We start from the raw sequence: 13,484 nt of genomic DNA, 5'->3' as shown, positions 1-13,484 counted from the left end.
CTTTGCTTTTTGGATTTGTTCATGAATGGCTTGTTTTTGTCTCTTCATTGATTTTCGAAAAAAAACTGTATTTCTTTTCAAATGTATTCTTCTGCTATTGAAATCTTTAATATTTCATTTAATTTGTTTTAGATTTTTACCTATTTCAGGTTTTTGGGATTTTGTTTGTATTGTTTTTTTTTTTTAATTTAAATTATATTATTATTTTCTAGCTTTGTTTTTAGTGAATTTTCTTCGATGTTTTTTTTTTTGTTCTGATTTTTTTATATAATTTTTTGCAATTTTTTTGTTCTTCTTAATAAGTTTTTTTGTTGTTGTTGTTCATAATTTATTAATTAAGATGTTTTTGTGTTTTTGGGGGTTTTCTGTTTTTTTGTTTTTAATTTGTTTCAATTTAATTAAATTACTACTTAAAATTAAATATTTGCATAAATTATTATTTTTTGTTTTGTTCTTTTTTTTTTGGTTTAAACAGCTTTGGTAGTCGTTTCTGGCATCCAACGTATTGTACAAGGCCAAAATATCGCACGTAACGTCTTTTTTACTACACATTTTTTTGTTAAAATCGTAATATGATCGTATCGTTTCAGGATAATGTGATTGCCGTTCGGATTTTGGTTTTATTTGTTTTTTTTTGCGAATTTTGTTTGATTTTTGGTTTTGATTTTTTGTTTTTGGTTTGAAATGCAAAAGAAAATAAAAGCTCAATTTTTATTGTATACTTTGAATTTGTTAAAATTTGAAATTGTTCAATTTTTATATATATATATAATTAGAATAATTATAAAAAAATAAATAATTTGAAATAAATACTAAATACGTTTTTATCACAAAACATCTCTTATACTGTTTCCAATTGAATTAACAAAAATTACTGATTTATTATTTTTATAGAAAAAAACTTTATTTGATAAGAAAGGGGTATTTGCTTATTACAAAAACATATATAAATGTTTATTTATATATGTTATCTTAAATTATGTATTATTCGTATTGTATTTGAAGTACTTGAAAAATTGTATGTTCTATGTAATAAATTCAATTAAATAATTTTTAATAAATGTTAACTTAACAATTTGGCAATCATGGTTTCAATCAGATCATATTCTTCAGATGTATAAATAGTATTAAGGATGATTATTTTACCGATTCGAGGAATTCAATTATCAAAGTAGGACAAATGTTTCTATTAGAAGACTTTTTGGCCACTAGAAATCGTTTACTGCCCTCAAAATTTTCAAAATAATTTAAAGAAGAAAAAAAAAAACAAATGCGGAATTTCGAATTTCTTCCGACATGTCGGGTAAAAGTCTAAAGTTTAAAATTCGATATGAAAAGTGATAAAATAGGCCACTAGAAGTCGTATACTTCCCTCAAGATTTTTTAAATAATTGAAAGGGAAACAAATGCGGTGTAGTTAATGACTTTCGATTTTCTTCCGACATGTCGGATAGAAGTCTAATGTTTAAAATACAATATGAAAAGTGATAAAATAGTATTTTATAGAAGTCCAGCCCATTTTTTTCGAGATTTTACTGTACATGTGCTTAATAAAATCCACTATGAAATACGACATATTTAAATGGGGGAGAGACATAGAAAAGGTCCTTTGAATTTTTTCGGACGTGCCAGATCTTTGGAATTTGATATGAAAAGTTCTCGGATATCGTTTCAATTTATAGAAAAACATTAAGTTAACCGCTTCATATCTAGCCAACATTTTTAAAACAACTCTAAAAACCAAAAATATTTTTCAAATAATTCTTTTCTATTTTGGTGGAATTGCTGCTAAAATATTATAATTTTTTTTGTCAGAAAAATGTTTTGCGATTTTCTTTCGAAAATTCGGATAATTTTCTAAACTATATTTTCGAGAGATAAGAATAGATAAATTTAGCGGATATATTTCTATAAATATTAAATATAGGAACATATCTTAAATTCAAATTGTTTCTTTAGAATTGTAATATAATCCATACGAATTTCATCCGACAAATCTGATCATTTTCTAAACTAATTTTTTGTGATATTCTATTGTGTTGGAATTGGTGGAACACATTTTTTATAAATATTGAACATGCAACAAAATTACAATTTTTCTTCAGATATGTAATATAATGGAATTGCGAATTTCTTTCTACAAGTTGGATAATTTTCTTAACTTTGAAATTTGATATGAAAAGTTCTCAGATATCGGTTCAATTTATAGAAAAAACATTAAGTTAATCGCTTCATACCCTAGCCAATATTTTTTTTTAAATAACTCTAAAAACCAAAATACGTTTGTATCTTATTACTTTTTTTTTAATAAACTGACCCCAGAACTTTTCTGGACTGGTCTATTTGAGGATATATGAGAGACATGTATCCTAAAACATAATGATGCTTACAAAATTATAATAAGATATAAAATATTTAATTGAGATCTCTATTGAGCGTTTAAAAAATTTACTTTCGAATACCTTCAGAAAAGACAAAAGTCTGACATGTAGGTTTCGTCATGAATAGTGCAAGAAATCAATATTTTGATGAGGCATATGTTTGCCGTAACAAAGTGTGTATTCCCCTTCATTAGCCGTAAGTCTGATGTTATAAAAAATATAATCGGAATCGTCACGATTTTTTTTGAAAATTTAAAAGAGAAGAAAAATAATTTACAATATTCTTTTCTTATTGTTTTGTTGTTGTTTTTCTATTTTTCGAAAAACACATTCGCTTGAAGCTGATACAATAAATCGGCTATATCTTCAAGAGTTTTTGAGATTTTTAGCAAATTTAAATGAGAAATTCTTGAGAAGTTATGGGTTCATAGTAAAAATTTTCGATATATTTATATCTTATTAAAGATCTAACTCCATTTCCAAGACTATTTGAAATAGAGCGGACTTTAATAATTTAATGAACGAGATTCATATAAAAAATAAATAAAAACCAATGAGCGGAGCAGTATAGTCAGACGGTGCCGTCCATACAACTACCATTGAACTCGAACTTTCTGAGGATCTACATTCCAAGCCTGGACTATATATCGCGATGTTTGCAACCTCTTGGCCAATTAAGAATCAACTGTTTCTTTTTCTTACCCTGGCATATTTTACGAATTATGTTTTCCCGGAGTGGACATCTACGTCACACAATTCAAATTTTGTTATTTTACCCACAAAAGTCTTGGTTCATTTGACCAGCTAAATATTGACCGGCCCGATCCCCTTCTCCCTGTGTCATTGGTGATCTTCGGCTTATAACAATGGCCTCCAGAGCGATTAGAAAACTGAACAATCATCATCGAAATTTATAGGCGACGTCCTTGACCATTACCGGAACCTCCTGAAAATTTTTCCTAGCTGTCAGCGCTACATTTCCGCCCTCAAATGTGGTAATGGTAATACTAAAGAATATGATTCCCTTCGTTAGCTCCTTTTTATGGTTGATCTTCATCTATTACCACATAAAAACTCTAATTATACCCTGCACAACTTTGTTGTCAATGCTGCGAAATATTGGTCCTAGACCCACCATTAAGTATACCGATTATCATACCTCGACTCGCTGTGTCGATGTAGACATATGTGTCTGTCCGTCCGTCCGTTTGTCCATTATAACTTGTAAACACCATACAGGCCCCAGTTATCGACCAATCTTCACGAAATTTTGTATGTAGGATGGGTCGTGATGGTATTTATGCGGGTAGAGATAGTATTTATACGGTTATATGGGTCTATATCAAAACTTGGACCCAGGGACCCCATTTTGGATTTCTATATGTGCTTTGACATTAAAAGCCTGTATGCAAAATTTTGGCCGCCTATGTCAAGTGGTTCCGCAGTTAATGAGTTTTTACACCCAATTTTTGGGTAACAACTCGGGTATTTACCTAAGTATTTACCCACGTCTTTAAAGTATCGTAAAACTATCCATTCTAAATCGATTTGATAACAGAAACCCGGAAAGAGTTGTATTACCTATTCAATATAGTAAATACCCAAATAAATACCAACAAATGGGTATTTACCCAATTTACCGGGTATTTACCCTTTGGGTATTTACCCACTGTCTATCTCTAAGGATGGGTTCTGGCCAATGAAGACCCCTCTGTTGCAATTATGACCATAAAATCGCGAATTTTTACATGGAGAAAGCGATCGGGCCAAGTAATACGCATACCTGTTTTGAAAAAGATTGGTCAATACTTAGCGGATGAAATGGACCATTATTTTTGTGTGAAAAATGACAAAAGTTGTATTCAATATCGTATATGTTCCTGAAGGACATAGGCCCGAGAAGTTGATAGTATATCCAAGAGGAGTGGTTGACTTTTAAATTGATATATATTGTATTGTCGTATGTACTCGGATGTGGGAGATACACTTTAATATTTACAGGTGCTTACGTATTCAGACATTATTTAGTAACCCATCGCCGGACAACGCCTACAATTTTAGAACACTATCGCTGATCGCTTTGAAATTTTCCATTAGGATCCTGGCATGGCAAGGACAACGCCTATAATTTTCGGTGATGATCAGATAATAATATTGGGATGAAGTGGACCGAAAACATTTATGGTTTTTTTCGAGTCGATCTATAGGCCACAATTGAAAGCTGAACATCAGCTGAACAAGTAATTAGAAGGGAATCTGGGAATCTATTAGTAATATTTGTTGACCTCTAGTCGGTCCAATTGGTGCAAATATCGGGAAATATTGCCCAAGTTCAGAATTTAGAACCACAGAAAGTCGCTCGGACTATACTGCTCCGCAACCCTGGTTTTTATTATATATTCATTTTATATCATGGAACTTTTTATTTTTAGCTTGAAATAATTTTTTTAGATGTTGGACTGAGAGTCACTCATTAGGTATTTAAAAAAAAAAAAAAATATTTGAGATTTTTGGCAGCCCTTAGATGAGCATGGAACATTTGTACAATTTGTATTTATTTATTTATTTTTTGGGGAAATGGAGTGTTTGAAGCCATGATTACCAAAGTTAAACTACATTTTTTTTACATTGTGAAAATTATTACAAATTACTTTACGATACTTAGAGCAAATTAATAATAATGGTATTAATGCAAACGATACTCTTCTCGGTCATATTTATATTCTTGTTAGAAAAGTCCATATTTCTAATTGGCAATAGGGGAACAAAGAGCGCCTCTTTATTCGCAATGCACTGCATTATAATAATTACCAAGAAGAGTTCATTATTGTACTACTTATCTCACAATAAGAGAATGTAAACAAAGAAACTCTTCTCAGTGATAGGAATACCGTTTCTTTCACATCTCTCATGTAAATGATATTCTACCACTATTTTAGTTCAGCTCTCTCTATTTTTGTATGAGTTTTAAGAGTTATTAAATGAGAACAATAGACAGAGAAATGGAGGAAAATACTTTTGAAATAAGAGTTATTTATTCCTCTAAACAATTACAAAAGAGTTGTACGGTTTTTTGTTTGTTGTTGCTTAAGAGCGTACAATATGATGAGCACAAGAAATCAGTTACACACAGAAGAAATTACACAGGATAAGAGATCGTTACGTTATAAATTTAAATATACATTCTATAGTTTATCAAAAATATTAAATGTATTTAGACTAATAAAATATATGTATACTTCAAAATAAAAAAAGAAAAAGCAATAACAAATGAACACACACAAAAACTGATAATATAGGACTCAGAGAGCCCAACACTTACCCAGTAGTCAAACGTCGGTTTCGATACTAACGGCCAAAGCATTATTATGCCTATGGGTCTGGATGTTACCACTGCTGGTAACACTGATGGCAGATTGTTTATAGCCATTTTGCAACTGGATTTGTTGTTGCTGCTGCTGTTGTTGCAACTGGTGTTGTTGCTGCGGGTGCTGCTGCTGCTGTTTGTCTGGCGTTTGTTGCTGAGGCGTTGCTGGCAGGGTTGTGGTTATAGCAGACGCCGCCGTATTATTGGCGACGCCAGCGGCGGCGGTGGCGCACGAGGCCGTTGTTGGAGCTATATGAGAATGTTGATGGGTGGCTCCCAAAAATGGAACCATCGAACGACCAGGATGCGTATCAGTCAGTCCCGGCGTTGATTCGACACCATCATCCAAATCCATCATATCTGATGAGGACTCAGACAACGATGATTTCTTTAAATGTTGACCTACTTGGGATAACAAGGAGTAACGTGGGGAGAGGGCGGTTACAATTACAAAATTGTTGTTGTTGTTGTGATCAAAGAAATGAAATGAACAGAAAAAAACAAAACAAACGAGATTTTTTTGTTACAGGATGATGGCAATGGGCAATTATTTTCGTTGAGTGGTGGTGGTGAATGGTGATTGTGTCGGGTGGTGTAGTTGTTGTTGTTTTTTGTTGAAAATTTTCGTTTTTTAGTTTGTTTAGCGCATTGTTTAGACCATTTTTGTTGTTGTTGTTTGGTTTGTTGGGTATTATAGAAAAAGAAATAAAAAAATATAAAAATTGAGCAAAATGTGTTTGGTGGTTTCTTTGAAAAGGATCCTAACATGGAAGCAATTACTTTACTTTAAAATTGGGTACTCTTAGAGAAGGAATATAGGGTACAGGAAAAGAGCGAGGAGGGAGCAGGATATTAATATCACTGGAATGTACTGGACTGGATGTTATGTTTAATGGAGTTTTCCCAGAAGAAGAAAAAAGTGTGCTTGAGTGGTTAGTCTATACTACAGGTGTGTTGTTTCCAAGTGTGTATGTGTGTATTGGCCTAACTACAGAAATAGAGCGAGCGAGCAAGAAGAAAAGAGCTATGTTAAGAAAAAAAAGAGAAACAACTTTTCTCTTTTTTGTTTACTGTTAACTGGTGGAAATTTGTTACGTGGATTTTGTTGGTGTTGTTTATTTGTGTGGTGGGATTGTTATAAAAGGAAAGCAGTTTTTGTTTTAAAGAGAACAATATTTGTTTGTTGTAGAGAGCGAGAGAGCGCAAAAAAGTAACTGGTGTGTGTATGTATGGGTGTTATAAAATTAAACTCAAACTTACCTAATGTACCAGGTAAATATGGACAACTAGTAACGTGATTGAAGTTTTGGCTCTGCATCTCCTCTTGATCCGTTTCACGGTGATAGAAATAATTGAAATTACTGACAATAACCGGTACCGGTAGAGCGATTGTCAAGACACCAGCAATGGCACACAGTGATCCCACAATTTTTCCCCAAACTCCGACCGGCCTATTTGGCATTTTGCAAACAAACCATCATTAATGCGACACGGACACACACACACATAGTAGAGTGTCAATCAATTTCGGTTTTGTGTCAAACATTTTTGAATTATTGCAGTTATTCGGTAACCATTTTGTTTTGAATTCGTTTAATTTTTTATTTATTTTCGGTTTTTTGAATTTTCACATTTTTGAGCAGCAAATGTTTTGTGATGGTGTCGGTGATGGGAGTGGGAAAAAGTAATCGAATTGCGGTTAACGGGTGGTATATAACGGTTATTGGTAATTGGTTTTTTCACAGGCAATGTTATTATTTTCGATTTTTTGGTAATTGTTATTTTTTGAATAATTTTTGGTTTGCGATATTTTGTCGTTATTTGGATTTCGATATATATATTTTTTGATTTTGATTTGTCGACATGAAGAGAAAGAAGAAACAGAGAGTACGTACGATGTATATAAACGAACGAACGATATAAAAAAAAAACAAAAAATGAAAATACAAATATAATATAAATTATGGAGCAAAAATTTTGAAACATTTCATGTTTTGAAATTTTTTTGTTAAATATTAATATAATATTTTTTATATATAATAAAAATTGAATGTAAAATGTGTTATATATAAGGGGAAAATGTTAATATTTATATATATTTATAATATGTATGTATGTATAAAATTATGTTAGACAATTAATACATTTGTATGTATATTGACATATGTTAGGGTATTTTTATTTATATACAGAGTTATGTATAAACTATTTAGAAAGTGGTAGTAGAAGAAAATGTATGTTATAAGGAAATGATTAAATATTTAAATAAGAAATAAATTATTTTTTAACTCAAATTAATTATGATATTTAAATGTTAGATATATATTTTTTTTTATCAGAAGACAGAGTATTATTTGACTGAGAGTACAGAGAACGAGGTGGTGTGAGAGCGAAAGCTAGAGAGCAGAAGTATTTTTTTTTAAATAAATATGTAACCTAATATTAATTATTTTTAAGGAATAAAGGGAGAGAGAGATTATTTCGGTATTAATAAAAATATATCAACATTTTCATTTATTAAACAAAAAAACATTTCTTGAAATATATTTGGAATTCCTTCAATGATACTTTTTCGAGACAAGAAATGTATCGGAATGCCATGAGGTTTATAAAAATATTATTAAAATATTTTCAAATATTTATAGGTGTTTTAGCAAAGTCCTGCAATGTTTTTAAATGTCTGTTACGTTTCTTAATAAGAATTTAAAAATTAATAATAATAATTTTTTTAGGTTTTTCGAAGTGAAGAATAAAAAAATATTTTATTTAGTTAATCAAAAAATTAAAAAATCCAACAAAAATTTATATATTCAACATGAACCTATAATTGGGAGCTTTTGAACACCTTATTGGCTTTTTTTATGTTTTTTATCTAAAATTGTTAAACCCATTCGACATTTCTCATGCCCTCCATACGACATTAATATCGTTATGTGTCGTTTGCATAGACATAGGTTTTACTACACCTGCTAGAATTCATCTGTCGAGGTGTAATTGGAAGGTTATGCATGCCGTTTAAAGGCAGAGCCCGTTCACGTATAGCAGCTAAGGAATATCAGCTGATTAGACAACCTAGAGCAGTTTCTGTTACATTGCCTCGGGGACAAAATTGAGGCTGAAAATAGAGACCAGCGTCTGAGAATGTGTCTGTGAAAGTACTTTACCAAAAAAAAAAAACTTTAAATATCAAATCCTAATCGATTTCACTTAGTGTGTATATGAAACTTTCATAGTAGCTGATCAATTGAACAATTAATTAAGTGTTAGTTGGCGTTCCCAACAGATATATATATCATCAGTCTATGTTTTCGGAGGTCTTAGGAGTTACACAAAGGTTTTATTACTCGCCTTATATAAGGTATATATTTTTATATAAGAAGTTTCGAATTTAATTGGAAATTTTGAATCTTTGTTTAATGTACCAGAATGAGTGGACTAATGGGTCCTATCATCGGACTTGATTTAGGTTTGATGAAGATAGTAGTAGAATTTATAAATATTGGAAATTTTGCACATCTGTAGGGGAGGTACCAGAAGGAGTGGGCCAATGTTTCCCATCTTTGAACTTGAACTAAGTTTGGAACAAATATTGGATACTCCCTTTAAGAGTTATCGTGCGCACTACCCGGTCAGACAGATGGAATAAAATACATTTGTAAATCGACTCCAAATGGTCTGAAACAGATTTGGTCCAAAGAAATATAGGGTCTAAAACCAATAATTCGATAAGGCACATTTTTGTCGTAGCAAAGTGTATATACCCTCATTAGCCCATCTGGCGTTACCAGAACCAAATCCATCGAATATAGAGGTTATGAACGAACCTGAGGCAAAATCATACCAAAAAGTAAAAACGTCATAAAATTTGATGGACCACCATGACCTATATTACAAATTTCCTGCATGGATAAACCGGAAATTCAAAATTACAATCAATTGGGTTCTTAAAAGGGCCTTAAAAATCAGTCAGGACCCTTATATTGAGGGCTATATCAAAAATCTATTGCATACAATTTCGATAACATATTTTATTCAAGCATATGACAAATTTAGTATAACTGGCTTTCAATTTTTTTTTTAAATTGTCCCCTCTCAACATAAAAACATAAGTATAACACACAAAAATGTAATGGTAGGAGGAGCGCCACCCAGAGGAAAAATTCAACACTAACTGAACAAGAATCCTAACAATATTGAAGGATACATTGTTCCTTGCTGGGTATACCAATATAATGGCTTTCAAATATTTTTTTAAATAGCCCCCTCTCAACATCAAAACATGAGGATATTACAACGTAGGAATGGTAGAAAATAGCGCCACCCAAAGAAAAATTACGGCACTAACTGAACAAGGGCCCGACCACTGTAAAACATTACAGGATACATTGTTCCTTGCTGGGTTTACCAATTTAATTGGCTTTCGAATATTTTTTAAATAGCCTCCTCTCAACATCAGAGCATGAGGATAAAACAACGTAGGAATGGTAGAAAATAGCGCCACCCAGAGAAAAATGGCAACACTAACTGAAAAAGGGCCCGACCACTGTAAAACATTACAGGAGACATTGTGTCTAGATAAGATTAGATGACAGCACCACACTTAGGATAGACTACAAGTAAGATGGAATGGCTTCCATAAAAAATTGCAATCTTACTCGATTAGTCCTCCAGCTAAGTAGATGATAGGGCTGTCATCTATCGTTGTTTAGAAACAACGTCTCCTTTAAAAGGAGAATAAAATAGGGCCAGAAATAAAAACAACAACATTTTACTCATATTTCTACGGACACTACATTTAGAACTTGACAATTATAATTAAGAGAAAGAAAATGAAATCGACTAGATAACAATAACAATAGATGGCAGTCCCATCTCTTACAACTGACTGCAGAGTAAGATGGTAATGGCTCCGATAAAGCATTGTCATCTTTCTCGATTAGTCCTCCAGCTAAGTGGAAGATGGCGGTGTGCTATATCTTGTTGTAGGTGTTAGGGCTGCAATCTATTGTTGTCTAGAAACAACGCCTCCTTCAACAAGAGAATAAAATCGGGCCAGTAATAGAACAACATTTTATTCGTATTTCTATGGACACTGCATTTCGAACATGACAAATTTAATTAGAAGTGAAACGAAAATAAAATTGACTAGATAACAATAACAATAGATGACAGTTCCATCTCTAAGAACAGGCTACAGTAGCTCCCATAAAGCACAGTCATCTTTATCGATTAGTCCTCCAGCTAAGTGTTAAGGCTGTCATCTATCGTTGTCTAGAAACAACGTCTCCTTTAACAGGAAAATAAGTCGGGCCAGAATAAAAAACAAAATTTTATTCGTATTTCTATGGGTACTAAATTTAGAAATTGACAATTCTAATTAAAATGGTAACGAAAATGAAATCGACTAGAAAACAATAGATGACAGTCCAATCTCCTAGAATAGCTTATTGTGTAAGATGGTAATGGCTTCCATAAAACATTGCCACCTTACTCGATTAGTTCTCCAGCTAAGTGCTGGTGTGCTGTATCCTCTTCTAAGTATTGGGGCTGCCATCTATCGTTGTCTAGAAACAACGCCTTCTTCGACAGAAGAATAAAACCGGGAAAGAAATAAAAACAACAATTTGTCCGTATTTCTATGAGCATTGCATTTAGAATGTGACAAATCTAATTAAAAGATTAACGAAAATCTAATCGACGATTGATTATCATTGTGAAAAGGCTAGAAAAGTTCCTCGGAACTACAATGGGATTAGAAGTAGCACTAGTTCTGCTTTTATACAAAAAAAAAAAAAAAAAAAAAATTGTGGACCATGTAATTTGCTTTAAATCGCATCTTTACCACAAATCAAGTTATTAATTAAGGAAGATCTTCTCCGATAGGATTTATCCTACCACGACTTCTCCAATTGTCCGGTTCAAAAAGAAAAACTTGTTATGTAAGTAAGATATTGTACATTCTTGCAGGTTATGGAAAAGGCTATTTGTTCTTTTATAGAAAATTTTAAAAATAGTACTCTATAAAAGCATAATCTGCAATAGGATGGCTGTCAAATCGAACTCTTCGTAGAAGACACATCAGCTTTCATCTGTGGACTGAAATTCTGTTAATGTTTTCTTAGATGTCCAAAAATTAGGCTAGAGAAAATATGAAATGGTCATCTATTGTCAACTATCCTTGTGAAATGAAAACATTTTGGAAATCAATGGCTATAAAAACCAATTAAAAATATATTTCAAGGAGTCCTGAAAAAAAAACATAAAACAAATATTTCAATTAATCACATTAAATGCAGTTCTTGCTAAATAATATTTCGTTGAATAGCATTTTTATAAAAAAAAATATTTATTTACAGACCACAAACGCTGTGGTTCCGCAATACGGTATAACTGATTTCTTTGCTCAATGTGTGTAATATTTTCTTTAACAAATTTATTAAAACCTAAATATTTCTATGATAAACGCAGATCAAAATCAATAACCCAGCAAAAACTTTCGTTACAGAAAAAAATAACAAACTTTTTTATTATTGAAATATTTGCATATAAATACTATTACTTACCTCGTATAATAAAATATTTATTATTAACTGTTGTTGGTAAATATTCGAGGATTTGTTTAAATATTAAAAATATTTTTATTGTATATAAATATTTAAAAAATATTGATATTAACGTTATTGGCAAAAAACTGAAAGCTTAATGCCTTTATCTAAGCAAAAAAATTGTGTAACTGAAGCAAAGTAACAATATATGGGTATTGAAAAAAAAATCATTATTATTTGAAGCTTATTTAAAAATTATATTAATTTTCTATATATTTTTGTATTTGTCTTTTAATAAGGAACTTTTATGAAAAAGGCAAATATTTTGTATATATCTTAAGGCAATGCTGATTGTTAAGACTTGAAGTTGGTATGTACTTACCAAGTTTTTGCTGGGTAAAAAAATTGTAATTAATTATGTGTGTTTTTTTCTCGTTAGATCAGGGCAAATACTAAATGGTTTGAGACATCTATTCATTCTAAAAGTAACGAAGAACTGTATTACAATTTAAGAGTAAAAATAACACGGATCTGTGAACACAACAAAAAACATTATTTGTTTTTGTGATGAAGCACGTTTTCACCAAATACTTCAAAGTAAATATTCAAAAAAAAAAAAAAAAAAAAAAAATAGTAATAAAATGGATAAATTTCACTGAAACCTAATTGAGAGCAGAGTTATTCATTTAAAAGGCTGTTACATTGCCAAGGACTACAATCGAATTCCCCGGTACCGCAAGCTATCCGTTATTGCCGTCGTATCGTTGCTAGAATTGTCAGCATTTTTCTATTCCGTTATCCAGTTCGGCCCATTGGCTGATTGGCTGTTTCTGGTAAATATTATTAATTACGAAGAAAATAAATATTGCTATTTGCATCGCAGTAGATTATCTGGAAATCAGAAAATTACACATGATGGAAATGATAGCTAGCTAGCTGCTCATTATGGCCAGTAGCCCTTGAACAATTATGCTATAACAATTTCTAGCGATACATAGAACAACAAACGGTAATGCTATGCGGGAAAAAGTGAGTGACAATAAGTTTGTATTAAAAATTACAAAATATTTATTTTGTTAAGTGTAAAAACGATAAGCCGATTTTTAATAGCTCCCCATTTATTTAGGAATTACCATTCTCAGCAATGTCGAAATCATTTCAAAAAATGATTTTTTTGAAATAAAATAGAAT

General features: G+C 31.4%; 1 protein-coding gene across 1 annotated transcript in view; it reads right to left on the bottom strand.

Annotated features, from left to right (window-relative positions):
* Nucleotides 1-389: 389 nt before the first annotated feature.
* The window catches only part of LOC133323318 (potassium voltage-gated channel protein Shaker-like), a gene marked incomplete at its 5' end in the record, with an annotated part of 68,839 nt that continues 55,744 nt past the window's right edge, over nt 390-13,484 (bottom strand). Inside the window, 3 exons of the mRNA XM_061532259.1 lie at nt 390-544; nt 5,704-6,150; nt 7,009-7,199. Of these exons, the coding sequence (XP_061388243.1) occupies nt 5,711-6,150; nt 7,009-7,199 (631 nt within the window). The remainder of the gene's footprint in view (nt 545-5,703; nt 6,151-7,008; nt 7,200-13,484) is intronic.

This window comes from Musca vetustissima, unplaced genomic scaffold (genome assembly GCF_032173495.1).
Source record: "Musca vetustissima isolate MV318-11 ecotype Yass unplaced genomic scaffold, APGP_CSIRO_Mvet_v1 utg3768, whole genome shotgun sequence".
NCBI classification, from domain to species: domain Eukaryota; kingdom Metazoa; phylum Arthropoda; class Insecta; order Diptera; family Muscidae; genus Musca; species Musca vetustissima.
The sequence above is the reverse complement of the archived record's forward strand: the minus strand, read 5'-3'. Positions and strand labels throughout refer to the sequence as shown.